This window comes from Trichechus manatus, unplaced genomic scaffold, assembly GCF_000243295.1.
Source record: "Trichechus manatus latirostris isolate Lorelei unplaced genomic scaffold, TriManLat1.0 scaffold00008, whole genome shotgun sequence".
NCBI lineage: Eukaryota > Metazoa > Chordata > Mammalia > Sirenia > Trichechidae > Trichechus > Trichechus manatus.
This window is the reverse complement of record NW_004443944.1, coordinates 14369830-14397581: the sequence shown is the minus strand read 5'-3', so window position 1 is coordinate 14397581 and position 27752 is coordinate 14369830. Positions and strand designations below refer to the sequence as shown.

The 27752-nt window shown below is 43.9% G+C and overlaps 1 protein-coding gene across 2 annotated transcripts in view; it reads right to left on the bottom strand.

The window, feature by feature from the left end:
* The window catches only part of UBE2V1 (ubiquitin conjugating enzyme E2 V1), a 29270-nt gene extending 7269 nt beyond the window's left edge, over nt 1–22001 (bottom strand). Inside the window, exons 1-2 of one of the 2 annotated variants that reach the window (XM_004370251.3) lie at nt 21941–22001; nt 2827–2975 (exon numbers count right to left, since the gene is read on the bottom strand). In XM_004370251.3, coding sequence (XP_004370308.2) covers nt 2827–2975; nt 21941–21962 — 171 coding nt within the window. In that variant the 5' untranslated portion in view covers nt 21963–22001. Of the gene's footprint in view, nt 1–2826; nt 2976–21508; nt 21696–21940 lie in introns of those variants that run through there. The other variant, XM_023743017.1, reaches the window with a different exon arrangement.
* Between the last annotated feature and the right edge of the window lie 5751 nt (nt 22002–27752).

The following is a 27752-nucleotide window of genomic DNA, read 5'->3' as shown; positions in this document are numbered from 1 at the left end:
TGAAAAATAGTCTGGCAGATCCTCAAAATGTTAAACATAGTTATACAACCCAGCAGTTTTACTCCTGGTATATACACCTAAAAAAGCTGAAAGCAATTGTCCACACAAAAACCTAATCACAAATGTTCATAGCAGCATTATTTGTAAGAGCCAAAAAGTGGAAACAACCTAAATGTTCACCAGCTGATGAATGGATAAACAAAACGTGGTGTATCCATACAATGGAATGTTCTTCAGCCATTAAAAAGGAATGAAGTACTGATACATGCTATAACATGGATGAACCTTGAAAACCTTATGCTAAGTGAAAGAAGCCAGTCACAAAAGACCACCTATTGTATTATTCCACTTATGTGAAATTTCCAGAAGATGCACGTTCATAGAGGTAGAAAGTAGATCAGTGATTGTGGAGGGGGTGGAGACCAGGAGTGACTGCTAGTGGGTGCTGGGTTTCTTTTGGTGACATGATAAAAATGTTCTGAAATTAACAATGGTTGCACAACTCTGAATACACTAAAAACCACTGAACTAACTGTACACTTTAAAAGGGTGAATTACATGGTATGTGAATTATATCTCAACAAAGCTGTCATTTTAAAAAAATGTATGGACATCACCTTGTATATTACAGCTACTTATTACAAGTTAGGCCCCTTTGGAAAGAGATGAACTCAAATTCAGGGTAACCCAAGGTGTTTTAGATGGAACAGAACTCACTAGTTTATACTTTATTTGTTAGAACCTGAAAATAAGTAAGTTGATCAACAGATGTCCCGAACAACTACCCTGCTCTGAATCATTTCCAGGTACTCTGGGGAATAAGGAGGCAGGAAAGGACAGTTCTCATTTTCACAAAACCTAAACCATTTTTAGGGAGAGAAGAAATCAAGTGAATGAAGCCATCAGCATACAATGGACTTTCAGAGACAGCAAAGAAAAGTATCTCCATGGAGAAACAAGATTTCTAGGTTGAGCTTTCCCCAATATTTAGCAGATACAGAAAATCCTGGTTTTCATAGGGGAAAAAAAAAAAAAAAAAAAAGAAATGAGTAAAAATGGATGAACAAAAAACCCCCCACAAAATTATGGGATCACAAAAATGACTCAAGTAACACTAAATGGCAAAGCCAGTTATGTTCCATGAGTGTTAATGACAGTCTAAGATGAACATGAAGTTGTCCTAACACTTAATGCCCACGACACTCTTCCTTGATTCAGCCAGGGTCATGTTCTGTGTGTCTATTTCCCACAGGGCCAGTGCAGAGCCTTGCAGAGAGTGAGAAGAATGAACGCGCTCCATCAGCATTAAGCACAAGCAGGGGAAAGGTCCTGCGACATTCAGGAGACTCTCCTCCTGCATGTCTGAAACAAGTGTCACATTATGCGAATCTATTTCTTGACTCCTACATATAGTTACCACTAACACTGTGGGCAATTCCACAATGGTAACAAACAAAAACTCCAAATATAAACAAGAGGGAGGCAGTGCAACATGGCGGTTAAGAGCACAGGCTCTGGAGTCAGACCTCGTTTGGGAATTATCAGCTATGTGACTTTTGGCAAGTGACTTCCTGTCTCTGAGTCTGTTTCCTCACCTGTACAATGGAATGCAACAACACAACAGTAGTAGCTAACAATGGGTTCTTGTGAGAATTAACATGACATTTCTTGAGGGTTTACTATTATGTGCCCTCAAAAAAATGCAAGCTAGCATTGTGAAGACTGAGAATGCTCACAAATCACAAAGCTCTAAAAGAGAGGTCACCTTTCCCATCTCCATTGTTTTGTCCTTCTTTGCAAAGACCTCTGCGCCTAACAGATCAGAGCTGACCAGACAAACAATAAACCTTTGCTGAACTCGTAGGGCTCGTTTTGGTTTGACTGAAATGCCATCTAATTATAAATTAGCTGTAGATTTCAGGTGCTTTTGATGAACTGAAAATGTTTATCTGATCAGTGGGAAACTACCTGGGTTTCTATCATGTAGATGATTATATATGGATACCTCACCTCTACAAAGTAAGAAGAATGCGATATTTTTCTCCTTCGACTTAAATATTATCCCTGTATATTGCATAAATGAGAGATTTCCCATATTTCCGTAAGAGTAATTCACTTGCTTTAATTCTTAAGCATAAGTGAACATGATATAAAAATATGTACTAATTACTTGTGAAGGATGTATTTAAAGCTTTTTAAATGTGTTTTTATTTGTAAGACACTACTTATTAAGAAATTGGCTATTATACCGTTCTAATCTGGTGGTAAAAGTATTCTTAAGAATCTGCAAGTACCTTAGATTTTCAAAACGGAATGAGAAAGAACATTGTACAACCACCCTGCAGTTCCTTTAGTGCAATACAACAAAACTCTGAAATTAAGAAAAAAAAACCTTTGCTGAAAGGTTCAATTAGTTAGGATACAGGTGTATGGCAGAACTGGAGGACAGTGAATAAAAACCACAACCGTGAAGGCTTTGGAGACTGTCTGCAGGAACGCTGGCTATACCTGGAGCCTTGTTATTTGATAAGCCCAAGAGATTGTTCTAAACTACATCTGAGAATGCAATTACCTCAAACCTAACTGTCTGCATTGTCATGTAAATTCACACTAGGAGTCTAAATAGGTTTTTGCTTACCATTTAGAGGGATTAAACAGCATCAGAGGAAGTTCAAATATATAAACTGAAACTGGTCAAAAAAGAATAGCCACATTTCAGAAAATATACCATTGGTGAGCTTTTCCATGATAAGGCTAATATTTTTTTAAAAGAAGGCACAGTGAATTTTAAGACATTGACATTTATAGCCGTAGCTCGACGCTTACTCTTGGAGGCCCAATTATCATCCCTGTCCATCTTGTAAGTGTCATGTCTTCGTCATCTTCTAGACCCCAGCTAACTGTGCCATCTCCTACTCCTTTCTGGCCTTCTTCGAGTTCTTCCAACAGTCGGAAATTGCGAGGGACTTTTACTCCTAAAATAAATGGAAAAAAATTCAAGATACTAGCAACTCCAGGGGAACTTGTAAGCCTAGAGCTACCTGCTAATTATTACTACCTGAGAATAAAGATGCTAACATGCAAAAAATTGCTGAAAGCTGTCGCACCACAAACTTGCTGCTTAAAAAGCTATCTGTATCAGTCAGCCCAACTGGTGGAAAGGGGGTACGTGTACTGTTACAAGGGAAATGACTACTAAACCAGAGCCGGATAAACTTAGACCCTCCGTCCCACACCCCAACAGCTTCGACAAACTTAACAAAGGGTTTACATTTCTAAATGTTGATTAATTTGGGTCCATTTGAGATGAAAACCACTGATATCAAGTGCTAACAAAAGTGCCTTGGAAGAGAACAGGCTACTGCTTTTGTTTTGCTATTAAGGGTGTGCGAATTTGTTGGAATGACTCTCAGGCTACCTTAAGAGGAACAGCCACCTTGGACGGCTTTTGTTTGTTTGATCAACTAAGAGTCAGCTAAAGGTTGTCAAAGGATAAAATTTACTTCAAGGATATCTTCTTAAAATACAGTTACTATTTCAATTATTAGGCCATAGTTTCTCTCTTAACTTGTGAAAAACCTACAAGATGATAGCTGGTTCTCTGATTTACTTGTTTCCAGAAATCCCAAAGTCTGGCCCATGGCTCATGAAAGCAACCATGCCTCACAGGGTCAAGCCATGGAACCTGAGTTCAGGCTGAGACCTGAGCCATTTCCAGTATCTACTAGAGAAAGCCTAGGCACTGGGGCCAACAGGGATGAGGCTGTGGGAGGCAAAGAAGACCAACTTTCGTCCTGTTCTGAGGCACAAAGCATGTCTCCTGGGGTCTCTCAACCTACCCTGACTGTCCCTCCCTCCTCCCCCCTTTCTCTGCCATTTAGACTATCTTCTCTGGAAAAAACTCAGGATCCAGGAGTTACGGGCTCCTTTTGCTTTAAATGCTGAACCCCAAATGGCCAGACTCTCAGAGGCAAGCAACACGAAGAAGACCCACTGGAGAGGGCCAAGACTACAGGAGGTATTCCCAGCGTACCTCAGTATTTCTCAAAGTGTGGAACACGGGGTCACCCTTAATTCAATCAGATCAAACATCTGAGCGCCCACTATATGTCAGGCACTTTTCTAGGCACCAGGGAGCAAGCAGTGAACAAAACAAACAATGCCCTCATGGAGCTTACATTCTAGTGGGAGGCATATAATCTATAAAATAAATGTGTAAGTTATATAATATGACAGATCATGGTGTTCTGGAGCAGAGAGTAGTAGGGAGTGGGAGGGGAGGAGATACCATTTTAACTAAGTTGATCAGGGAAAGCCTCACTGAAATCCAGTGTCATGAATAGACCTGAAGAAGGTGAGGGAGCATGACATAAGAGACGTCTGGGGGAAGAGTCTTCCAGGCACAGGGAACAGTGCGAAGGCTATTAAGAAGGACCTTGCCCAGAGTGTCAAAGAACAGGAAGGATACCAAATGAGCTAAAACCAAGCGAGCAAGATGGAAGAGGAATAGGAGATGAAGGACTCTGGCTGTTACTTGAGTGTGACATGAGAAGCCACTGGAGTATTGAAGAGAGGAGTGACATGATCTGACTTGTTTGTAATAGGATCCCTGTGACTGCGGTGTGAAGAACAGGGAGCAAGGGCAGAAGCAGTTAGAAGGCTATTACAATAATCCAGGCAAAAGAGAATTCTGTCTTGGACCAGGGTAATAGCAATGAAGGTGGTGAGAAGTGGCACAATTCTAGATATTTTGGAGGTCTGAGCTGACAAGGTTCACTGTCAGGTTGGCTATCAAGTGTGAGAGAAAAGGAGTCAACTACAGCTCCCAAATTTTTGGTCTGAGCAACTGCAAGGATGGAGTTGCCAGTGGTATGTCAGATGATTTTATGTGGTACATGAGTGAATACTTTATTTTACAGTCATGTATTTATTTTTAAGAGTAACTTATTCATGGCAAATGATATTACGCTACCTTCCCATTTACAACAATGGTAAAAAATTTCTTTTAAAATAAATTTAAGCAAAAGAATCAGTTGATTGAAGAAAAATTATTAAGTAAATAACAGCACAGATGGTGCTTGAAAGGAAACAATAAAAACCTAAAAGCACACTTGAATGACTTGTTTGGAAAACACTGGCATTTTTCAACCACTGAACAGCCAACTGGATTATTCAGCTATACTGGATCAAGACTCCTCTAGCAAACACAAAACTGAGGAATGTTTGTGACATGTAAGCAAAAAGCCAGCAACATGAGGATTTTTATAGAGAAAGTTAAATCTAAATCTTTAAAAATCCTAATTTGCCTTAGGGGGGAAAAACCCACTGTGCATTGCTATTGCTACTACTATTGGTAACTTTCTAATAAACCCATGGCCATCGAGTTGATTCCGACTCACAGCGACCTCATCGGACAGGGTAGAACTGCCCCACAGGGCTTCCAAGCCTGTACCCTTTACAGAAGCAGACCGTCACATCTTTCTCCCACAGAGCAGTTGGTGGGTTTGAACCTCCAACCTCTCAGTTAGCAGCCAAGCACTTAACCACTATGCCACCAGGGGTCCCTGGTAGCTTATTAATCTGCACTAAAAAGAATGAATACCAAAAAGAGTACAGAATCATACTGATAGGAAGCTGATGAATATCTGAGGTACCCATTTACAGCGACATCTTAAGAAGCTTATGAAAACTGGAAAGGATATAGATCAAGGTGTTAATGGCAGTTACTGCTAGGTGCAAGGGTTATGGGTGATTTTTTTTCCCTTTTCTGTATTTTCTAATTTCTTTTACCAAGATTCTACATTATTTGCATAACAAAACAGAACAACTTAGGAACTATGTCAACTACACCCTAGGCAATGTACCCCAAGGCCTTTGCCCTTGCTGGTCCCTCTTTTTCCAGCTATTCATAAGTCAGACTTCTTCACCTTCTTCAGGTCTTTGGTCATATGACACCTGACCTTGGTAAGGATCAAGGATTCTCCAAGAGTGGGAATCTCACTTAATGGTATTCCCTCAGTGACTAATTTTGAGTGGCCTATTTTTTAAAATTTTTTTTTACTGTACTTTAGATGAAGGTTTACAGCATGGTTTCTCATTAAACAGTCAGTACACATATTGTTCTATGACATTGGTTAACAACCCCACGACATGTCAACACTCTCCTTTCTTGACCTTTTTTTTTTTTTTTGGTGAAAATATACATAGCCAAAGATACACTATTTCAAAAATTTCTACATGTACAAACAATTCAGTGACATCGATTACGTTCTGTCAGTTGTGCTGCTATTCTCACTTTAGATGAAGGTTTACAGAACAAAATAGTTTCTCATTAAACAGTACACATATTGCACTATGACAATGGTTAACAGCCCCACTACATGTCAACACTGTCCTTACTCAACCTTGGGTTCCCTATCACCAGCTTTCCTGTCCCCTTCTGCCTTCTAGTCCTTGTCCCTGGACTGCTGTGCCTCATTATTCCCATTTTGTTTCATGGGGCTGCCCAATCCCCAGCTGAACAGTGAACCTCGGGAGTGACTTCACCACTGAGCCAAAAGGGTGTGCGGGGGCCATACTCTCAGGGTTTCTACAGTCTCTGTCAGGCCAGTAAATCTGGTCTTTTTTTGTGTGTTAGAATTTTGTTCTACATCCTTTTCCAGCCCTGTCCAGAACCCTCGTTGTGATCCTGGTCAGAGCAGTCACTGGTGGTAGCCGAGCACCATCTAGCTGTACTGGACTCAGTCCAGTGGAGGCCTTGGTAGCTGGGGTCCATTAGTTCTTTGGACTAATCTTTTCCTTGTATCCTGTTCTCTTCATTTTCCCTTGCTCCCGAAGGGGTGAGATCAGTGGAGTATCTTATACGGCTGCTCACAGGCTTTTAAGACCCCAGACGCTACCCACCAAGGTAGAATGCAGAACATTGTCTTTATAAACTGTGTTATGCCAACTGAGCTAGATGTTCCCCGAGATCATGGTCCCCACAGCCCTCCGCCCAGCAATTCAGTCCCTCAGGGAGTCTGGATGTGTCTGTGGAGCTTCCATGACGGCCTATGTTTTTTTAATGTTACTAAAACTTGCTCAGGCTGTTGAATGAACAATGGCAGTACAACTGCTTCTGCTGCTAAGCCCTTCATTACTGCCTGAAAGTTGTTGCATGTGTGACGTCTATTTTGAGTTGCTCTTTTTGGTAAGATAAAAAATGTGCTGCTTTCATGTGTCAGGTATTTAAAAGTCAGCAAGACTACTCCACTTGTAAACTTTTAGCAAAGAACATCCTTATGGCTGGAAATGTTACCTCTTCATTTAACAACCAGATCTGGATAGGAAATCCTAACACTCAAATATCCCAAACTCATTGCTGTTAGTTTCAAAACAGAAAGTGAATTCAAGTTATGTTTTTCTGATGTTTGATTTTTATTTGTGAAGCAGGGCAAAATATTGTATTAGGAATTAATCACATACTTCTGACACACATTTCCATTGGATTAGACATTCAACTACTGAAAAACAAAGTGTGCAAAACCCACATATACAAATGAACCAAAGAGCTAAGGAGGTCAGTTTAATTTATTTTAGGTTAGTATTGGAACAGTCATCTGAGTCAGAATCGACTCGACAGCAGTGAGTTTGGTATTTGGAACAGTTAACTAAACACAATAGAGGACCAAAGTTAGCTTTTTGTCGTTATCGCAAGGTTGGCATCATAGGATGATTTAATTTGATTCAAGTTGTAAAACAGGCATCAGAAATAGTTTAACCAATAAAAAAACTTTAGATTGGCTAATATGTATTAGGCGGTCTAGAAATATTCCAAGCAGGTGTTAGAAGATATATATAAATAGAATAATTACACTGGTTCTATAATAGCACTACAATAATTACAATAAGTATTTCTTTTGAATGGCAATTCTCAAACTTTTTTTGGTCTCAAGACCCCTTTACACTCTTAAAAGTTACTGAAGACCTCAAAGAGCCTTTGTTCATGTGGTTATGGCTATTGATGGACTGAGGTGAGCTGGAAATTCATGTCTTGTCTAAAAGGGGTAGTCACTCCTTTGCTCTGGCTTAAATGTCTGTGGGCCAGATTCCGCTCACGGACCACCAGTGTGCAAAATCTAGGGTAACCTATTTGCTCCCCCAAATCCCTCTGAGACCGAATATTCTAGGTTTAGCAAAGAGAATATTTAAAACCCTTCCTTTTGGCAGATGGGTAAGTAAAGATTGGTAAACATGGTAATCTGGCATTGGACAGTTAAGTACTCTGTTAACCTTGATTTAACTAAATCTTGAAGAATTCACGTCCAACATCTAGGTCAACTGGCATAACAAAGTTTATTAAGAAAATGTTCTGCATCCCACTTTGGTGAGTGGCATCTGGGGTCTTAAAAGCTAGCAAGCAGCCATCTAAGGTGCATCAATTGGTCCCAACCCACCTGGAGCAAAGGAGAGTGAAGAACACCAAAAACACAAGGAAAATATTAGCCCAAGAGACAGAAAGGTCCACATAAACCAGAGACTCCATCAGCCTGAGACCAGAAGAACTAGATGGTGCCCAGCTACCACCAATGACTGCCCTGACAGGGAACACAACAGAGTCCCTGATGGAGCAGGAGAAAAGTGGGGTGCAGAACTCAAATTCTAGTAAAAAGACCAGACTTAATGGTCTGAGTGAGACTGTGGGGACCCTGGAAGACACAGCCCCCAGAGTCTCTGTTAACCCCAAACTAAAACCATTCCCAAAGCCAACTCTTTGGACAAAGTTTAGACCGGACTATATGATATAAAATGATACTCGTGAGGACTGTGCCTCTTAGCTCAAGTAGATATAGAGACTAAATGGGCAGCTCCTGTCCAGAGGCGAGATGAAAAGGCAGAAAGGGACAGGAGCTGGTTGAATGGACATAGGAAATCCGGGGTGGAAAGGAAGAGTGTGCTGTCACATTGTAGGGAGAGCAACTAGGGTCACATAATATGTGTATAAATTTTTGTATGAGAAACTGACTTGAACTGTAAACTTTCACGTAAAGCACAATTAAAAAAAAAAAATTAAGTCCACAAACTTTGGATAGCTCCTCACGTAGACCACTAATTTTCCTTCTTTCTAAGTCATAAACTTTTACTTAAAAATGGATTAAAAGCAAAGTTTGGGGGATAATAACACCTAGCAAAAATCAGAAATTATTAAAAAAAATTTACAAATTGCAGCGTGACTCATTTAATTTTTCCTGATGTTCAAATAGAAGTAGCATAATTACCACCTTGTTAGCTGGTATACTGAATTCTACTGTGCTTAAGAATGTAAACTTCTTGGTAAGGGACCATTTTGGGGCTAACCATGTTTAATGTGTGTAAAACAACTCATCCAATGGCTCTACATTTACAAGCAAAAAAATCTACACACTTCAGAACTATAATTAAAAAAACATTTGCTAGACTTTTCAACCGTTCATCAACATTTCCCCATACATAAATTTATCACTAACGTATATGCACACATACACACACTCCTTCTTTTAATGCAACAATTATTCAATACTTATTCAGCACTGCACTAGACATTATAGGAGCTATGAAAGAAAAACAGGAGTCTTGCTATCAGAGTATAAAGTCTCACTGTGGAAACAAGATACACACATACCAAACGTGTTGCTGTCGAGTCAATTCCGACTCAGCGACCCCATAGGACAGAGTGGAACTGCCCCATAGGGTTTCCAAGGAGTGGCTGGTGGATTTGAACTGCCAACCTTTTGGATAGCAGCCGTAGCTCTTAACCACTACGCCATCACGGCTCCATATACACATACAAAATTCAATAAAACAAAACAGTATCAAGATGTATGAGAGAAAAGTAACCTACCACAGGACGTTTCTTAACCTTTGAAGGGGGTTATGGAACCCTGTGAAATTTGTTGAAAGGAAAGATTTTGTTTCCCAGACAAACGCAGAGTTATAAAATTTTACATACCATTTCAAGGCTAGACTATCCTGGGAAACCCAGAGGTTACCACCACCAGGTAAAAAACTCTCTCATTTCAGAATCTCAGAAAAGGGAGAGAACATACACTTTATCTTGTTTGTGCCTGCCAATCCTCAGAGTACAATATTATAACTTCCACATAACAGAGAAAATTGAGGCGAAGAGAGGTTAGGACATTTACCCTAGGTCACTCAGCTTGTAGTGGGATGCCAGGATTTGAACGAGACCTGCTCGGGTCCAAAACACATTTTCTTATTCATTATTTCTTTTTCCTTTCCTCCATAAGAAAACAATGTAGACTTCAGCAGATGGAGAAAGCTTTGGTGTTATGGATGAATTGTGTGTCCCCCCAAAATATGTGTGGTAAATCCTAACCTCTATGCCTGTGGTTATAATCTCATTTGGGAATGAGTTTTCTGTTATGTTAATGAGTAGAATTAGTGTAGTGTGTCTTGAGTCAATCTCTTACAAGAGATAAAAGGAGCAAGCAGAGGCACAGATGGGGGTGGTGGGGGTGTGGAGATGCCAAGCCACGTGAAGACAGCCCAGCAGCAGAAGCTCATAGAGATAAAGACCTTCCTCCAGAGCCAATGGAGGAAAAGCCTTCCCCTAGAGCCAGCACCCTAAATTTGGTAGGACTTCTAGACTCCTAAACTGTGAGAAAATAAATTCCTGTTCGTTAAAAAGCCACCCACTTGTGGTATTTCTGTTATAACAGCACTAGATAACTAAGACATATGGGGGACAGCTAAGATCTGAGTAAGCTGCTGGAAGACTGCACGCTGGGACAAAGGGAGATGAAAGGCATTCTACTCTGTTGGCACAACTGCCTCCTTCTGGAAGTAAGGCCTGACTAGCTGAGAGAGAAGGCCATGCTTGGGAAGCTAAGTAGACAGAGGTGAGGCCTATTACCAAAAGGGACTGGAATCTATCCTGGGGGTAATCAGTAGGAGAACTGCAAAGGCTGAGCAGGGCAAGAGATAAGTCTCCTGGGTAACGTTCGCGATGGACTGGAAGGGCCAGAGGTCAGGTTAGAGATGTGCTGCCACTAACATCTCAGGATATAAAACCGGAAGCATTTGCTTACAGCAAATACTGTGAAAGAACATCTGACATCAAACTTCTTATAGACCTGGGTGGTGGGAAGCAGAAATGTCAAGAAACTTAAGGAAGCATGTATTAATTTGTACAACTGTGGTGGTAGTTCCTATTTTTACAATGTGACATAAAAACATTTGGCCTGTACACAATAGGCTTTAGATAAACATTTGTGGAAAAATAAAAAAAATTAAGCAAAGAAGGATAAAAAGGCTTGCAAATTCCATTTAATAAAAACTAAACACAAAGTTTACCCAGTTCCCCATACGTGTATATTCACATAAATGATTTTTGGATGCCCTCGATGTAGAATCACAGAATTTAAGAATAGCTGGTCTACCACTCCACTCTATTTTTAAAAGGTGGGTTATCTCCCACAAATAAGAATCAGAATACACTTTAGAGAAAATTCTGTAGTTTTTCAGCAGAGGATCAAGAGCACAGACCTGGGATCAAGTTTCTGGCTCCACAACATTCTAGCAATCTAGCTGTGTGATTCTGTGCAAGTTACCTTGAGACCCAGTAAAGCAGGATCACAACACTCCCTGTCTCTACAGGTGGTGAGAAGAATAAGTGAGGTAAAACCTGTAAAGCACTTTGTATAATACCTAGCATATAGTACAGTCTCCCGACCTCTGCTTTTCTGTCTGCTCTGCTCCCCAAGTTATTCCACCAGATCAAGGCTTCTAATAAGCCGATGACTCCAATCTGTATGTCAAGATCTAACTGCCAAGATATCTCCATTTAGATGCCTAATAGATTCTCAAGAGAGCCCTGGTAGCAGAGTGGTTAAGTGAACGGCTGCTAACCAAAAGGTCAGTGGTTCGAACTCACCAGCCATTCCGCAGGAGAAAGATGTGACAGTCTGCTTCTGTAAAAATTAAACTCAAAAAAAACCAAACCCACTGCCGTCCAGTCGATTCCCACCCATAGTGACCCTACGGGACAGAGTAGAACTGCCCCACAGGGTTTCCAAGGAGCGACTGGTAGATGTGAACTTCCGACTTTTTGGTTAGCAGCTCAGCTCTTAACCACTGTGCTACCAGGGCTCCCCATCAAGATTACAGCCTTGGGGATCTCACACCACCACAAGAAACAAGAGCCAGGAGAATAGCGTGTTCTTTGGACACAGGGTCCCTGCACTGAGAAGCTCCTCGATCAAGGAAGATTGATGCCAAGGACCTTCCTTCAGAGCCAACAGAGAGAGAAAGCCTTCTCCTGGAGCTGGCACCCTGAATTCAGACTTCTAGCCTCCTAGACTGTGAGAGAACAAACTTCTCTTTGTCAAAGCCATCCACTTGTGGTATTTCTGTTATAGCAGCACTAGATAACTAAGACACATGGTCTGTATTGTTCACTGCTGAATCTCCAATGCCTCAGGGCACCTTACCAGACAAGAGTATGTACTCACATGCTTGTTGAATGAATAGGTGGCTGGGTGTTAGCTAGGGGCATTATTTCAGAATGAATAACTCTCGGTGTTACAAAATTCTAATTCTGGTTTATTTCTGAAAATACAGCAGGGAAACATTCACAAACCACTGAAAGGGTGTCTAGTATTATCAAGATCATCAAAGGGGCTTAGTATGTTCTTTAAATAGCCCAAGAAAAGGTTTAAACTAAAATTTGAATATAATGATCTTAAAAAGAAATATAAATCTTAAGTTAGAAGCCAGGCAGTCTGCAGAGGTACTCCTGGAGCCCTCCCCACTGCACGTATCTTTACTCTAGTACAATGCCTATGCTGTACCTTCTCCTTCTTTTTTGTAATTGTCTGACTCACTCTCTGAGCTTTTCAAGTCAGGGCTATGACTCATTCAACCCTGCCTCCCCAGAATGTGGTATGCTGCCTGGCACACAATAGTACTCAATAAATGCTTCCTGATTGATGAAGCAGCAGTATCTCACTCTTTCTTATTGTAAACTCTAATCCGGTGTACCGTGGCCAAAATACTGTTCACTGATACCATATAACTGAGATACCTAAGGTTTTTTATTTTGAGATAATTAAAATTTGATAATTAAGTTTTCTTTTTTAATGAAACGTAATTGAGACTTTTAGGGAAAACTTTATTTTTGAGGAAAAATAGGTTTCTTATCTAAACCACACAAGTAAAAGGATTCTTCGCTATAAAATGAACCCTTTTTTTATAAAATATGTATGAAAGCAACTACTAATATCCCAAACCGTTTAGAAACTGCAATGTTTCTACAAAGTTTCAATATTTTCTACAAAGCAAAAGAGCACTTAATTCCAAATAGCCTGATCACGCCCTAGTTCTAGAACTTCAGTGGCTGCTCCAGGGACATAAATCCAAATATTGGTGGAGTTAAGAGATCCTGCAAACTCTGTGGACATATCAGTCACAAGTAAAGACCTTATTCTATCCCAAATGGAGAGTATAAGTTCAAAACCATGGCACATTAATTTCAAAAAAGTATCCAGTGAATATATGAAAAAATTAAATCCAGATATGCTAAAGAAGCAACGTAGATTAGAAAAACCCAAGAATACTCAAACCCACGTTTTATTTCTAATTTTAATTAATTTTAATCCAATGAGTTAACCTAAAGTTTAAGACTCCTAATATTTCTGCTGAATCTGACACCTAAAAGGCAGCTGGAGAAAAACAAGTGACAACACGGAAGATACAAAAACAGACTCCATGTTAATCCTGCAAAATCATGAGAACTACAAGCTCTACAATAGCTAGGAAGTATTCTAGAAACATCCACATCTAAGGATAAGTATAATTGGACAGACTAAAACTACTAAAATATTAATTATGAAAATGTTAAGATAACTTCACCAAGGTGCTAAAATATCACAGTTATCACAGTAATCCAAGACTTTCTTAAGGAAAATACTAGTTCCTGTTACTTCAGGGTTCTTCTTTCTAGAAGGATTTTTCCTGGATCTGTGTCAGTATCGAAAGTCAGCCAGTTATTCTCTTGGCTAAATATAAACTGAAAAGTCAGCAGCTGTAGGATATTACAAAGAAAATATGACAATTGGGTTGAAAAGCATGAATATTTGATAGGGTTTGACACCATGTCACAGTAAAACATTTAGTGCAGCATTTTGAAACAGCACCGTATTAAAATATTTGTGGCACAAAAAGGATTTTGAAGCCTTTTGAAACAACTTTGGGGAAAATCACGGCCACAAAGCAACAGCTATTACAGCATGCCAATCCTGGGAAACCCTAGCCTGGCCTTGGTCTGTATTTAAAATGACAGAGCCTCACAGGTTTCTCCTGAAAAGAAAGCTGCTAGTTAAAACTGGTTTGGTTGCCCATTCAGAGCAGACAGTGAACTGAGCTAGAAATCTGGTGCTGCTCCCACTTCTGCAGATAAAGAAGGCCTGGAAGGTGATGCACAGGGATTTGAGGTTCCTGGAAACTAGATACTGAGTCAGGGCCAGGAAACTTCTTCCTGGGCAACCAGCCAGCGTAGTCTGCCTGCTAGTTAGTGTCTGCCCTGATGAGCTGATCTTTTCTCTCCTTCCCAGGACACTGGTTCTCCAAGTGTGGTCCCCCGATAGGTAGCCTTGACATCACCTGGGAACTATTCTCAGGCCCCACCCCAGACCTACTGAATCTGAAACTGAGGGTGGGGCCCAGCAATAAAACAAGTCCTCCAGGTGATTCAGGCAGACACTAGTTTGCGAACCACTGTCTAGGAGAAGAAACACTGGAAACCTGTCATTCTTTATAGGTCCAGACAGTGTGACAACAAACAGCTGGTGACAGAATGCAAGACCGTGTGTTCCTCTGGCAGGAGTGGAGGAAAAAGAATAAGATGTGGGAAGCATGTCAGGACGGCTGGGGAAGGAGACCAAACCAAAACCCGTTGCTGTCGAGTGGACTCCGACTCATAGCAATCCTACAGGACAGAGTAGAACTGCCCCATAGAGTTTCCAAGGAGCAGCTAGTGGATTTGAACTGCCAACTTTTGGTTAGCAGTCGAGCTCATAACCACCGCACCACCAGGGTTCCAGGGGGAGGAGAGGACACAGTTAATTCTGTGATAAAGTACCTCTATAAATACCAACTAGAGGAGCTGTGGTGGCACAGCAGTTAAAGCGCTCAGCAGCGAACCAAAAGGTTAGCGGTTTGAACCTACCAGCTGCTCCCAAGGGGAGAAAGATGTAGCAGTCTCCTGTAAAGATTATAGTCTTGGAAACTCTATGGGGGCAGTTCTACTCCGTCCTCTGTCTACTCCTTCGGAATCTACTCCAAGGCAATGGGTTTTTAAAATCAGGGCAAGACCTTTCAGTTTCGAAAGGCTGAACAGCCACTTTTGTGCTTGTGTCTTATCAGATACATTGTTTCCCCAAATATGTCAAATTTATATATTTGGCTACATCAATGTGGGGACCTGGATTAATCTATTCCATCATTCAACAAATATTTACAGAGCACCTACTATGTCGGGGACTGCTGGGTGCTAGAGACAAAGCAGAGAACAAGACAGGATGCTGCTCTAGTGGAAAGGCACTTGTTTTGAAAAAAAAACAAGAGAATTTCACAGTGATAAGTGCTTTAAACCCACTGTCGCCGAGTCTATTCCAACTCATAGCGACGTTATAGGGTGGAGTAGCACTCCTCCATAGGGTTTCCAAGGAGCAGCTGGTGGACTTGAACTCCCTACCTTTTGGGTTAGCAGGCAAACTCTTAACCACTGTGCCACCAGTGCTTTAGAAGAGAACAAAACAGGGAGATGTGATAGTGACTGAGGAGACTACTGAACTGGGTGGTCAGGGAAGCTGAAGGATGAGAGGCAGTCAGGCAGGTGAAGATGTGGGGGCAGGGACAGGGGAAAGCCAGAGCAGAGGAATGCGGTGATACCTCAAGAGGTCAAGGGGCAGGCAGGTGCCAAGACCCCAGAGGGCCTAGTACCAAACGAAAACCACAGGGTTTCCAAGGCTATAAATCTTTACAGGAGCAGACTGCCACATCTTTCTCCCGCAGAGCAGCTGGTGGGTTCAAACTGCTGACCTTTCCGTTAGCAATTGAGCTCTTTAACCACTGTGCCACCAGGGCTCTGAGGGCCTTGCAGGCCATGGTAAAGAGCCTGGATTTTATTCTAAGTGCAGTGAGGGAGTTTCTGCAGGTGAGTGGCAGCTCCTGTTTTTTGGTAAAAGAACTCTCTAACTGCTGTATGGAGAATGGAGTGGAAAGGGCAAGACTGGAAGCAGGAAAATCTATTAGGAGGCTTCTGCAGTCTTCCAGGCAAGAGAAAGATGGTTCTGGCTTAGACTAGGATGGCAACAGTGATGGGGATAGAAAGCAAGAGCATGTGGCATATATTCTGGGTATACTCATAGGATTTGTGATGGGTGGGTGAGGGGATAAGGGAAAGACGACTACTTGAGGGTCATTACTAACGTACCCATGAATGAACTAACTCCCATTCAATCAAAGCAGAAGTATTGACATACATGCCAAGGGTTGAAGGAACTTGAGATGCGCAGCCTGGAGAACAGGCAATGTGGGCTGGAAGAACGATAAAATGGCAGAGAGCACACATCCTGGAGCAAAACTGTCCCGGTTCCACACCCTAGCTCTGCAACTCACTGACTCTGAGCCTCAGCTTCCTCACCTTCACAATAAATATGTATTGCTGTGAAGAGTGAGACGGTGTATTTAATATGTCTAGCAGACAGTATGTAAGTCCTCGTAACTGCAGCTTAAAAAGAAGTCTGAATAGTTCACATGTAAAGGAAGATGACGACTGTTATGGATTGACCTATGTCCCCCCAAAATATGTGTTGTAAATCCTAACCTCTATGCCTGTGGTTATTATCTCATTCGGAAATGGGTTGTCTTTTCATGTTAGTGAGACAGGATTGGTATAGACTGTGTCTTAAATCAATCTCTTTTGAGATATAAAAGAGATTAAACAAGCAAGCAAAAGTAGCAGAGATGGGATTAGAGAGATGGCAAGCCATGAAGATCACCCAGGAGCAAAAGCTCAAAAGAGACAAGAACCTTCCTCGGAAGTATACAGAGAAAGAAAGCCTTCCCCTAGAGTTGGCGCTGTGAATTTGGACTTCTAGCCTCCTAAACTGTGAGAAAATAAATTTCGGTTTGTTAAAGCCACCCACTTGTGATATTTCTGTTACAGCAGCACTAGGTAACTAAGACGAGGACCTACTCTGACATGACATGCGGGGGCCCCAAGTCCAATGGGTGTGAGTTATTTGGTATAAGCAGGGTTTTCCTTATAAAATGGCCCTCATCCTTGTTGGACTGTATGTTATCCAGAAAGGGATAAACAGTGGTCAGAGAATATAAAAGGGGTTCCCGCAACGGGTGGCAGGTGCTTCTCTTTAAAGTCTTTTTCCTCACCCAAATTAAACACTCCGAGACCTAAGGAGAGCATATGCTGCACTGCATGCCTTTTCTCTTTCCTTCCTAAGGTACTGTAGCAGGCTGGGGAGGGAACTGGAGTCAAAACCTCGGAGTGTCGCCACTCCTCAGCCAGCCGCCAATCTCTCTCAGCTTCTGCCTCTTCCCTCAGTCACACTGTGGTGACAATACTTGGCTTGGTTAGCGCACTAGGTTGTGGAGAGTTAGATGAGATTATATACAGGTAAGTCAAAGTACCTGACTAAAGCATTATACATAAACTAGTACTAAATATTTGCTTCACCAAATGTGCTGCTCTGCACTTCACTGCAGACTTTCAGAATTAAACAGAATTTCTGACTTTACATTTTGGATTCCACTTTTTACCAAAATTGTAGAGCTAAAATTCAGGTGGAAGAGAGGGAGGGAGAGGGAAAGGAGAAAGGGAGTGGGGAAGGAGGACGGGGGAGGGGGGGAGGGGAGAGGGGAGGAAAACAGAAGGGGAAGAAAACAGGGAGAGAGAGGAGGGGGAGAGAGAGGAGAGGAGGAGGAGGGGAGTAGAAGAGGGAAAGAGAGAGAGAGAATGTGGTGGTGGGAAGAGGGTGGTTTTAAAGCTAACGGGAAGGGGAAAATTCACCTTGGCAACTCTTCAGAGGAGCACTAGGTTGTACTAGTCACACAAGGTCAATCTCCGCTCCATCATTAGTTGTTAGTTGCAGTGGAGTGGCGACCCCACGTGTGCAGGGTAGAACTGCTTCATAGGGCTTTCAAGGCAGTGACCTTTCAGAAGAAGATGGCTAGGCCTGTCTTCTGAGGTGCCTCTGGGTGGATGTGAACCTCCAATCTTTTGGCTAGTAGTTGAGTGCTTAACCATTTGCATCACCCAGGGATTCCTTCCATCATTAGAGCAGACTGCTATTGCTTTGGCTGAAGCAGTTCTCTTGAATGTAAAGACCATGTTTTGAAAAAAGGCACTTAAGTACAATCGGCACAGCAAGACGCTCACATTGTGAGACACATGGGCACTGCGACCAGCTAAGGGACTGCAGGTTCTCACCTCCCATCTTGGGCTGTCTCTGGGGAGCACCTCGAAATGGAATGGAAGACTATTTAATCTCTACTTCCCATATAGTTAAATTCCTATAAGTTGAATGTATGTATGAGGCCACTCTGATGTACGCAAATTTAAAATCATGCCCAACCAGGGCTTACCCTTCTGGCACACAGTTTCTGGTTAAACTGTCAGGGAAGCCCAAGGGATGCTGGGTGACAGAAAGGACCTGGCAGCCAAGGGTCACTTTTTGGGGTCCTGCAATCCTGGCCAAGGAAGAAGAAAGTCACCTGTGACAGCACGGGCACCCTGAGGGATTCTAGTGGGCTTTTCACAGTTCCACCCTCTAGGATCTATGCAGAAATCATACACTGTAGAACCACAGGAGGTGGGGGAAGGTGTTGCAGCCAAGTGCTGAAAGCAGTGACCATAAAAAACCAAGTTCAGCCCTTACAGGAACTCATAGGCTTCACAGCTGTTTCCTGACAAGCAGGAGCACAGATTAAGCAAGAGTCTCACTCTAAACCTGACTAAGGAAGAAGGTCTCAGGGCCCCAGCCACACCTGAAAGAAAACAGAGGGTTAGAAAGTAGAGCAGTCTCTATACTCATTTTACTTAAGTCTGTCTGCTTCCACTCTCTCTGCTTCCACTCTCAGGGGCACAGATCCAGATCCTGTCACTCCTCTGCTCTTTAAGACTCTCATTCATTCATTTGACAAATATTTACCGAATGTCTACTTCATACCAGGTACTCACCTCCTTTACAAGCCTCCCTTGCACGCTATAGCTTTTTAGTCTGGTCTTTCAACATGTCAAGCTCGTTCTCACCACAGGGCCTTTGCACTCACTGTTCCCCCTCCACTGCTTATGACACACACTGTAGGGCTGGCTCCTTCAATCACTGTCTCAGTTCAAATGCCATGTTCTCAAAGCCTTCCCTGACTACCTCTCTAGACACCCTCTATCACATGACACAACTTCCTTCATAGTGCTTACTGCTATCTGAAGCATCTTACTTATTTACTCTTCTAAGGCCTTCTTCCCCACTAGAACAGAAGCTCCTCAAGGACAGGGACTATGCCCATGTTGTTCGCTACTCACAATGGGACCTAACAAGCCCTCAGTAAATATCTGTTGAATGAACAGACAAAGGAGTTATGGGAAGCCCATTTTAGGGCATCTCCAAGCCTGTTCTATGTTATCGAAACCATACCAAGTACTCTTATATTCCACTAGACAGTGGCTGACAATGTTTCATCTGACTGCCACAGCATTCATGAAGCACTCTTCAATTGGCAGGGCCTCAAGAAGTTAGAATTAAGTAGCTGTTAAACCGGATTGTAGGAAGCCAAACTCCAGAGTGATTGCAAACAGGGCTGGGTTGCAATACTACCATAACGCTGGCTGCCACAGGCACCACCGTACCCCCAGTTCATAGCAACCTGGCAGGGGCATTATTCTGATGAGAAGTTTCCCACAGCTGTCTAACCTGACCCAGCCTCCCTCTCCTGAGAGTGTCTGTCGCAGTGTCTTGATTAACGAATTGACTCAGCACTGTTCAAAATGAAACCAAAATCTAGGAAAGGATGTGCAGCGTCCTCTATCCTCCAGAAAGACCCCGTCGCTTTAAGTGTCAAGGGCAGCTTGTGGTGGGTCACTTCAGTTAGATCCCCTCCATCCAATTCCTTCTATTCTCCACCCTAACAATCAGAGAAGGATGGCTTCCTGGGATACTAGAGGAGCTTGAGAGAAGAGCAACATCATGGAAAGACGGGACTCCCCAACCCTGTTCCACTTAGGTCACCGACCCGTTCCCAACACTACTGCTGCTACTGCCTTAAATAACCTGAGGATTTCGGTACCCACGCTGCAGGCCTCTAACTCCTTTCCCTCCTGTGGCCCTCTCTGCCCTCTCCATCAGGGGCCTTCCAATCTCACCCCCCCGGGGAGAACCTCCTTGGACAACACCACCAGGCACCTCAGGATGCAGCCTCCTCACCCTAAGGGAGACACTCAGTCTCCCCCAAAGCCTGCACTTCCACAATTTGACTGTCTTGCCTCTAGGGAATCTTCCCTAGCCAATCCTTACCCCAGGTTAACACTGAAACAGACCTTTCAAGGTCTGATCCTCTGGTCTGTCTTAGGGGAGTACAGCAAGGAGCTGAGTCTCAAAATAAGTGCTGCTTCCTTTGACCTATCTAGGGACTGAAAGAATTTTGTTCCACTGGCGAAGCGTAGCCCCTTATTTCCCTCCTGCCCATCCAGGAGAAGTGGGGTTTGCTCAGCCTCTCTTCCCCAAACAGCCACCCCAGAACTCCTATTTCATTTGTTCCTCTCCCCACTCCCACCTCCAGCCAACGGGGGAACTTTCAAGCTGAACTCACATATTTGTTCCCAATATCCAAAGGGGTGGAAAGAAGTGACGTACAGTCTCCACAAAAGACACTTCTAGGGTACATTCTCCTCACCCAAACAGGAAGAAGAGAAGATTTTTCTCCTCTAAAGGAAACATGTCTGGAACCTGACCTTTTCCCACTCTCATCGGTTGCAAAGGCTCCCCTCAGTTGACAAGTCCCCAAACAGGCACCCCAGAGCTCCCAATTCACCTGTTCTCCCTGACCCAATGTTGGAGGCTTCTAACTGCCCCAACTCAGAGCTTACCTCCTAAATTCATACTTGGAGGAACCCATCTGTCTCCTCAAATAGGTGTCTGGAAATGTTAGGGCCATTTCACATCAGTCGCCTCGACCAGATCCCTCTGGAATCTGACTCCGTTTCCCCCTCTCGCTCATCCTGTGGCGATGCCCTTAATCCCTCCCCAAAGGGGCCAACCCAAGGTTTCCTCTTCTAATCAACACGGAGATTTCCTCTGTTAATCCTATGCCCAAAGCTGACGCTGGAGCCGTCCCTTTAACCAATAAGGGATTCCTCAGTCAGCCCCTCAGGACCCGTTCTCTCCTCCCATCCATCACTGAGGGGCTTCTGTGATGTCCTCCCCAAACAGACATCCCAAGGCTCCCCCCTCACCGGGACCTCCAGCACCCAGTAGGGGACTTCCGTCCGCCGTGGGGCGCCTCCTCATCCCCTAGGGAACACCTCGATCTCCCAAAAGGCCGCCGGTCTCGGCCTCCTCAGCAGTGCCCTCAGGGCTCGCCCGTCGTCCACTCCAGCTCTCAGCAGCGCTGCAGGGCCCGGGCAGTCCTCTCAGTGATCCCCTCATGCCGCTCGGGGGAGCCTCTGGGCCTGGCCGCGCCGCCCACAGGCCCCTCAGGCCCCCGCCCGTGCTTCCGGCCACCGCCTGCTCCTCCTCCCCATCAGGCCCCCCCGGCCGCCGCCGCGGAACCCGGCGGACCGAGGCAGCGCAGAGAGCCTGGGCCCGCTGCTAGGGCCTTCGCGGGTCCTCGGTCCCGGCCCGACCCCGCGCTCCCTCGGCCGGCCGGGCCCGGCGCCCCAGCTCACCCGAGCCCGTGGTGGCTGCCATCTTGCGTCGCTGTCGCTGGAAGGCCGGCCCCTTCTTCACCCCCCCCCCGCACCCGTCCCCTGGCCCTTATGCGCAGGCTTGCGCGCACGCGCAGACCCCGCCTCTGACGCCCGCTCCTAGGACCCGCGCGACCCGTTGCCGGGAAGGTTTTTTTCCCTTTGCATTGGAGAGAGGAGATATTTGCCTGCGCTAGGGCCTGGGAACCTGCAAATCCCTCCAGGCTCGGGTGCAAGGGAGTATTGAAGTACTTGGTGAGAAGGGCAAGGGCGATCAGACTTGGGAGGGCGCGGTTGTGAACAGAAAGCCTTAAGACAAAAGTCAGTGCCATTTATCTCCGAACATTTTCCTAATTCTTTGATCCTTACATCTATACCAGGTCGGGATTGATGTGAAGAATGAAGCTGAGAGAGGTTAAGCGATTTATCTATTCAGCTGTTAAGTGGCTGAGTCAGAATTTGAACCCAGGCCAGATTTGCTGCCAGGGTTGATGCTTCCTTGCTGGAGGAGGCTTGTAGAGAAGCAGCTAAATGGCTAACTGAATGCAGGGAAAGCATTCAGTTAGCCATCCATCCATTCAAACAATATTAGTAAGCACCTACTATGTGGCAGTCGCCTTGCTAGACATTGGGGATGGATATACATTCCTGAAGAAGCAGGTCACTCTGCTCTAAAGGGGATTACGTTCTAGTCGGAGGAGACAGAGAGCAAGTAAACAGAACATTTCTGCTCGTCATAACTATGACAAACCAGGGAGGGGGAGCAGGGGGTGGTCAGGGAGGGCTTCTTGAAGAAGTCACATTTCAAATGAGATTTGAATGATAAGGAGGTAGAGGAGACCACTTGTGCAAAGCCCTGGGGACCTGTATTTGCAAACAAATGTTAAATCCCAGAGGCTATTCCTTCTTCAGAAGCCCAAATATGGACGTGCAAACAGGCTGAGAGGTGAAGGGAGTAGCTAAAGGTCACAAGCTAAATACTGGCGGAAGGACTGGGACTCTACAGGGGAGCAAGCAAGCCAGAAGAACCTCACCCAATTCATCACCTTGTCCTGAAAGCAATGCTTCCTAAGCATCTGTCTACTCTATCCATTTCTCCCACCCAAGGCAGGCTGCCCTTGTCTCCCACTTGGAGACAAGGCCTCCACGGTCCATTCTCCATATGGCAGCAGAGTCCTGCTAAAGCTTTCAGTGGCTCCCCATTCCCTCTGGTTAAAATAGACACTACAAGTTGAGTGACCATAAAATTATCATTCATCCAAGACACTCATTAGAATGAAAGGGGGCCTATTATAATCTCATAGGCAGAAGCAGAAACCTGGATTCTCACAGGAAAATGAGGATGGATGGCCACCCTACCCTCAAGGGCTAGGGGACTAGGGTTGGGTCAGTGAAGACCTTGTTGTTGTTAGGTGCCATCGAATCAGTTCTGACTCATAGCGACCCTGTGTACAACAGAACGAAACACTGCCTGGTCCTGCACCATCCTCACAATTGTTATGCTTGAGCCCACTGTTGCAGCCACTGTGTCAATCCATCTCGTTGAGGGTCTTCCTCTTTTTTATGACCCTCTACTTTACCAAGCATGATGTCCTTCTCCAGGGACTGATCCCACTTGATAACATGTCCAAAGTATGTGAGATGTAGTCTCACCATCCTTGCTACTAAGGAGCATTCTGGCTGTATTTCCTCCAAGACAGATTTGTTCATTCTTCTGGCAGTCCATGGTATATTCAATATTCTTCACCAGCACCATAACTCAAAGGCATCAATTCTTCGGTCTTGCTTATTCATTGTCCAGCTTTCCATGCATATGAGGCGACTGTGAAGATGTGAGGGGCCACATTTAAGAAGCCTCCCCCTCTCAAGTCTTGACCCTGCATTTGCACGACCCCAAGAGTGAATGCCTCAAAAATTGCACCCTAGGCTCCTCGCTCACCTCACCCTAGTTCTGGCACTGCACCTCTCCAGCTACACTAGCCCTTCTAGAGGTGTATGGAACACAACATGTCTTCCCCTTTCTCAGGGTTCTTTGCCTCTGCTATTCCCACTTTTCCGTTCTCAGATCCAGCATCACTCCCTGAGGGAAGCCTACCTGATTTCTCCAACCAGGTCAAATTCAGCTATAATTGACTCAGAGCGCCAGGTGCGTCTCCTTCCCACACTAGCCGCGCGCGATGCAACTTGAGGGTCATCCATGTTATCACGTGAGTCAAGCCTGCGTTGAGGAGGACAGAAAATATTTGCCCTAGACTTTGAGTGACGCCAGAGTTTCAGCAGGGAACGGAAGCATTGGGCTCCTAAGGTGGACTCACCTCTGGAGTGAAATTGCCTGAGTTAGAGTCCTTCACCACTCACTTTGCTGTGTGACATTAGGCAAGAGACTTGAACCCCTCCTGGACTGTTTTACCATCTGAAATGGGGGATAATGGTATCGACCTCATAGGGTTGATGTTGAAATAAAATGCTCTGATAAAAACACTTTCGCACACGGAGGGGGAGGGGGCCACTAGAAGAGTTGACATTTACCAAGCCATTATACTATCCACCTTTTATTCCTCACAATAACTCGATGCGGCAACTCCTAGGAATATCCCCATTTTAGAGATTAGAAAACTGAGACTCAGAGCTAACAGGTGAAGTGAGAATTAAAACACAAGCCTCTTATCCACGATAATCATAAATGTCTACTCGGGGAGAATCCTTGGTTCTTGTAGGAGATAGCTTACAAGCAAAATTGACAGAGAATGCCTATGCAGTGAATCCTAGCTTGTTTCAGTACGCAGAGTGCTTTGCAGGAGGAAGACGTTAAGAGGCACTGCCCAAAGCATGCTGGTTATTGTAGTCTATCGGCGGCGCGGAGCCTATTGGGAGTTGTAGTCCTCCCTGCCCTCACGCTCCCTCGGCACGGCTCCGCCCCCATTCCAGGCGTCACAGGCAGTCCCCAGACGGGATAGCTTGTTGGCGCATGCGTGTCATCACAGCTCTGCGTTTAGGCTGGTAGCTTTAGTAACGAGGATAAGGGTCCTGTTTTATCGGATTGTAGGGAGGATTAAGATGGTTAGTAGAACTAAAGAATTTAGAAGAGGGCTTATTTAAGCCTCCATGACCCAAAGTACCTATTATCATCTCCATTTGTCAGATGAGGAAACTGAGGCTCGGAGGAGTTGGATGGGTATGTTAACAGCCAGTCCCACCACCACGTCCCTTCCTTCCCTGCTGCAGAAGCCGGGTTGTGTTCAGGAGGCCGAGTCCAGCTCCAGGCATGAATCCTGATTGGTCCAAGCCAATCACCGGCAATGCCATTCCTTTCGTCAGTGATTGGTCCAGTAGTGTGCTTGTGACCCAGTTCTGGCCAATGAATTGGGGAGATAGCAGTGTTTGGAAAATTCCCCTCCCGAAGATACCAAAAAAAAAAAAAAAATCGTTGCCATAGGGTCCATTTCGACTCATAGCGACCCTATAGGACAGAGTAGAATTGCCCCATAGGGTTTCCAAGTAGCAGCTGGTAGATTCAAACTGCCGACCTTTTGATTAGTAGCCTGAGCTCTTAACCACTGCGCACCCAGGGATGGGAGAAATCCCTTCTTCGCCCGTTCCCTCCTTCCTGCCATATAAGGTTGTGATGCCTGAAGCTGTGGCAGCCAAAGTGAGACTATGAGGTACAAGCTTGAGGCCAAAAAGATACACTGAAGATGGCCGCTCAGAAAGATGGCCAGAGCCAGGTCATGGATGATGTGGCTCAACTGCTGAATTAATCTTGGGACCGCCTACCTACAGACTTCTTAAGACATGAGATAATAAATGTCTTTATTGCTTAAGCTGCTCTTAAAAGTAGGTATTACCTTCAGCCAAAAGAATACCTAACATACTGGAAGCTGGCACACTGAGCCAGCAGAGAGATACATAGGCCTAGACTATTCCAAGGTATTCATTCAAAACCTCTGCTCTCAACAAGGTCGGAAAACACCCGTGCTCTTCTGGAATCTCTGGGATGTGAAAGGCATGAGTACTTTGAAAAAGTATATTCAAAATGGAAATATATTCTATATATTTGTATTTATATTATAGTCTACATAATACTCAATATAGTTTGAAACCTGTTTTTTTAGAGCAGTACTTCCCAAACTCGAATGTGCACATCAATCACTAAAATGCAATTTTTTTTAAATGCAGATTTTGATTACGTGTGTGTGTGTGTGTGTGTGTGTGTGTGTGTGTGTGTGTGTGTGTGTGTGTGTGTGTGTGTGTGTAGGGGAAGGTTGCTGAGACTCTGCATTTCTAACAAGTCCCCAGAGGACGCCAGTGTTAATCCAAAGATCCTACTTTGAGTAGCAAGGTTGTGGATAACATCAAATACAATTTTATGTTTGTTTCCTATTTATAGTTAAGAAAAAAACCCAATGGAATGCTCTAGCTTTTTAAATGTAAACTACAGAAAGTAAAGCTGACAAACTGTTGACAGGAGAGGTCATGCACACCCAGAAGATCAAGTGTAAAATCCCTGGGAGGGGGTCTGTGGTTGACAGGGTGTGTGACACATTTGCTAGTGATATTTTATGGCACATACATGAAGCCATGTACACCTGGGGTCTGTCTGAAGCATAGCATTAAGCATAAGTGTGATTTGCACTGATAAATGAATAGATATTTAAAGTTAGATCCTGTAATTGTGAAAATATACTACTGAAAAGAGTAGGGACTGGGTGGGTAGGGGGTCCTGGAACAACTCATTTACTCACTCCCTTCTTAATAGACATCTGAGTTGTTTCCACTGGCTTCTTCCTATACAATTTATTTCTGTAATATCTCAGTTTTGTTTCATCTGTTACTTTTTTAACAGATGGTCAGAAAAAAAAGAGTAAGAACCATGGATATGGGGTGGGGAAACGAGAAAAAGGATAAGTTTCCTTAATTTATAAAGAGCTCTTGCAACGCATTAAGAAAAAGATGAATACCCCAAAAGAAAGCAACAAGCATCTACTATATTCTAGGCACACAGTGTTCTGCACATATTAATTCATTTGATCTTCACAACAATCCTATGAGGTAAGTACTATTATTCCCATTTTACAGATGAGGAAACTGAGGCACATAGAGGTTAAGTAACTTGCCCAAAGTCATGCAGCTTGTAGGTGGTAGAGCTGGGATTTGAACCCCAAGCTCTTAACTTGCCTCCCAAGAATAGACAAAGGGCACGAACAGAATTAAGAAATGCAAATGCCTTTGAAACTTACGATAAGCTATCCAGTCTCTTTCAACATATTGTATTTCAGTGATTCCAAGATGCAAATTTTTACATTCAAACATCTCTGAAATGAGGATGCATCTTACAACCAATGGCATCTTGGTGTTGTTAGGTGCCATCAAGTCCGTTCGGAACCATAGTGACCCTGTGCACAACAGAATGAAACCCTGCCCGGTCCTGTGCCATCCTCACGATCACTGTTATGCTTGAGTCAACTGTTGCAGCCACTGTGTCAATCCATCTCGTTGAGGGTCTTCCTCTTTTTTGCTCACCCTCTGCCAAGTATGATGTCCTCCTTCAGGGACTGGTCCCTCCTGATAACGTGTTCAAAGTATGTGAGACGAAGTCTTGTCATCCTCGCTTCTAAGGAAGATTCTGGCTGTACTTCTTCCAAGCAGACTTGTTTGATCTTTTGGCAGTCCATGGTATATTCAATATTCTTCACCAACACCATAATTCAAAGACATCAATTCTTCTTCAGTTTTCCTTATTCATTGTCCAGCTTTCACATGCGTATAAGGTGATTGAAAATACCATGGCTTGGGT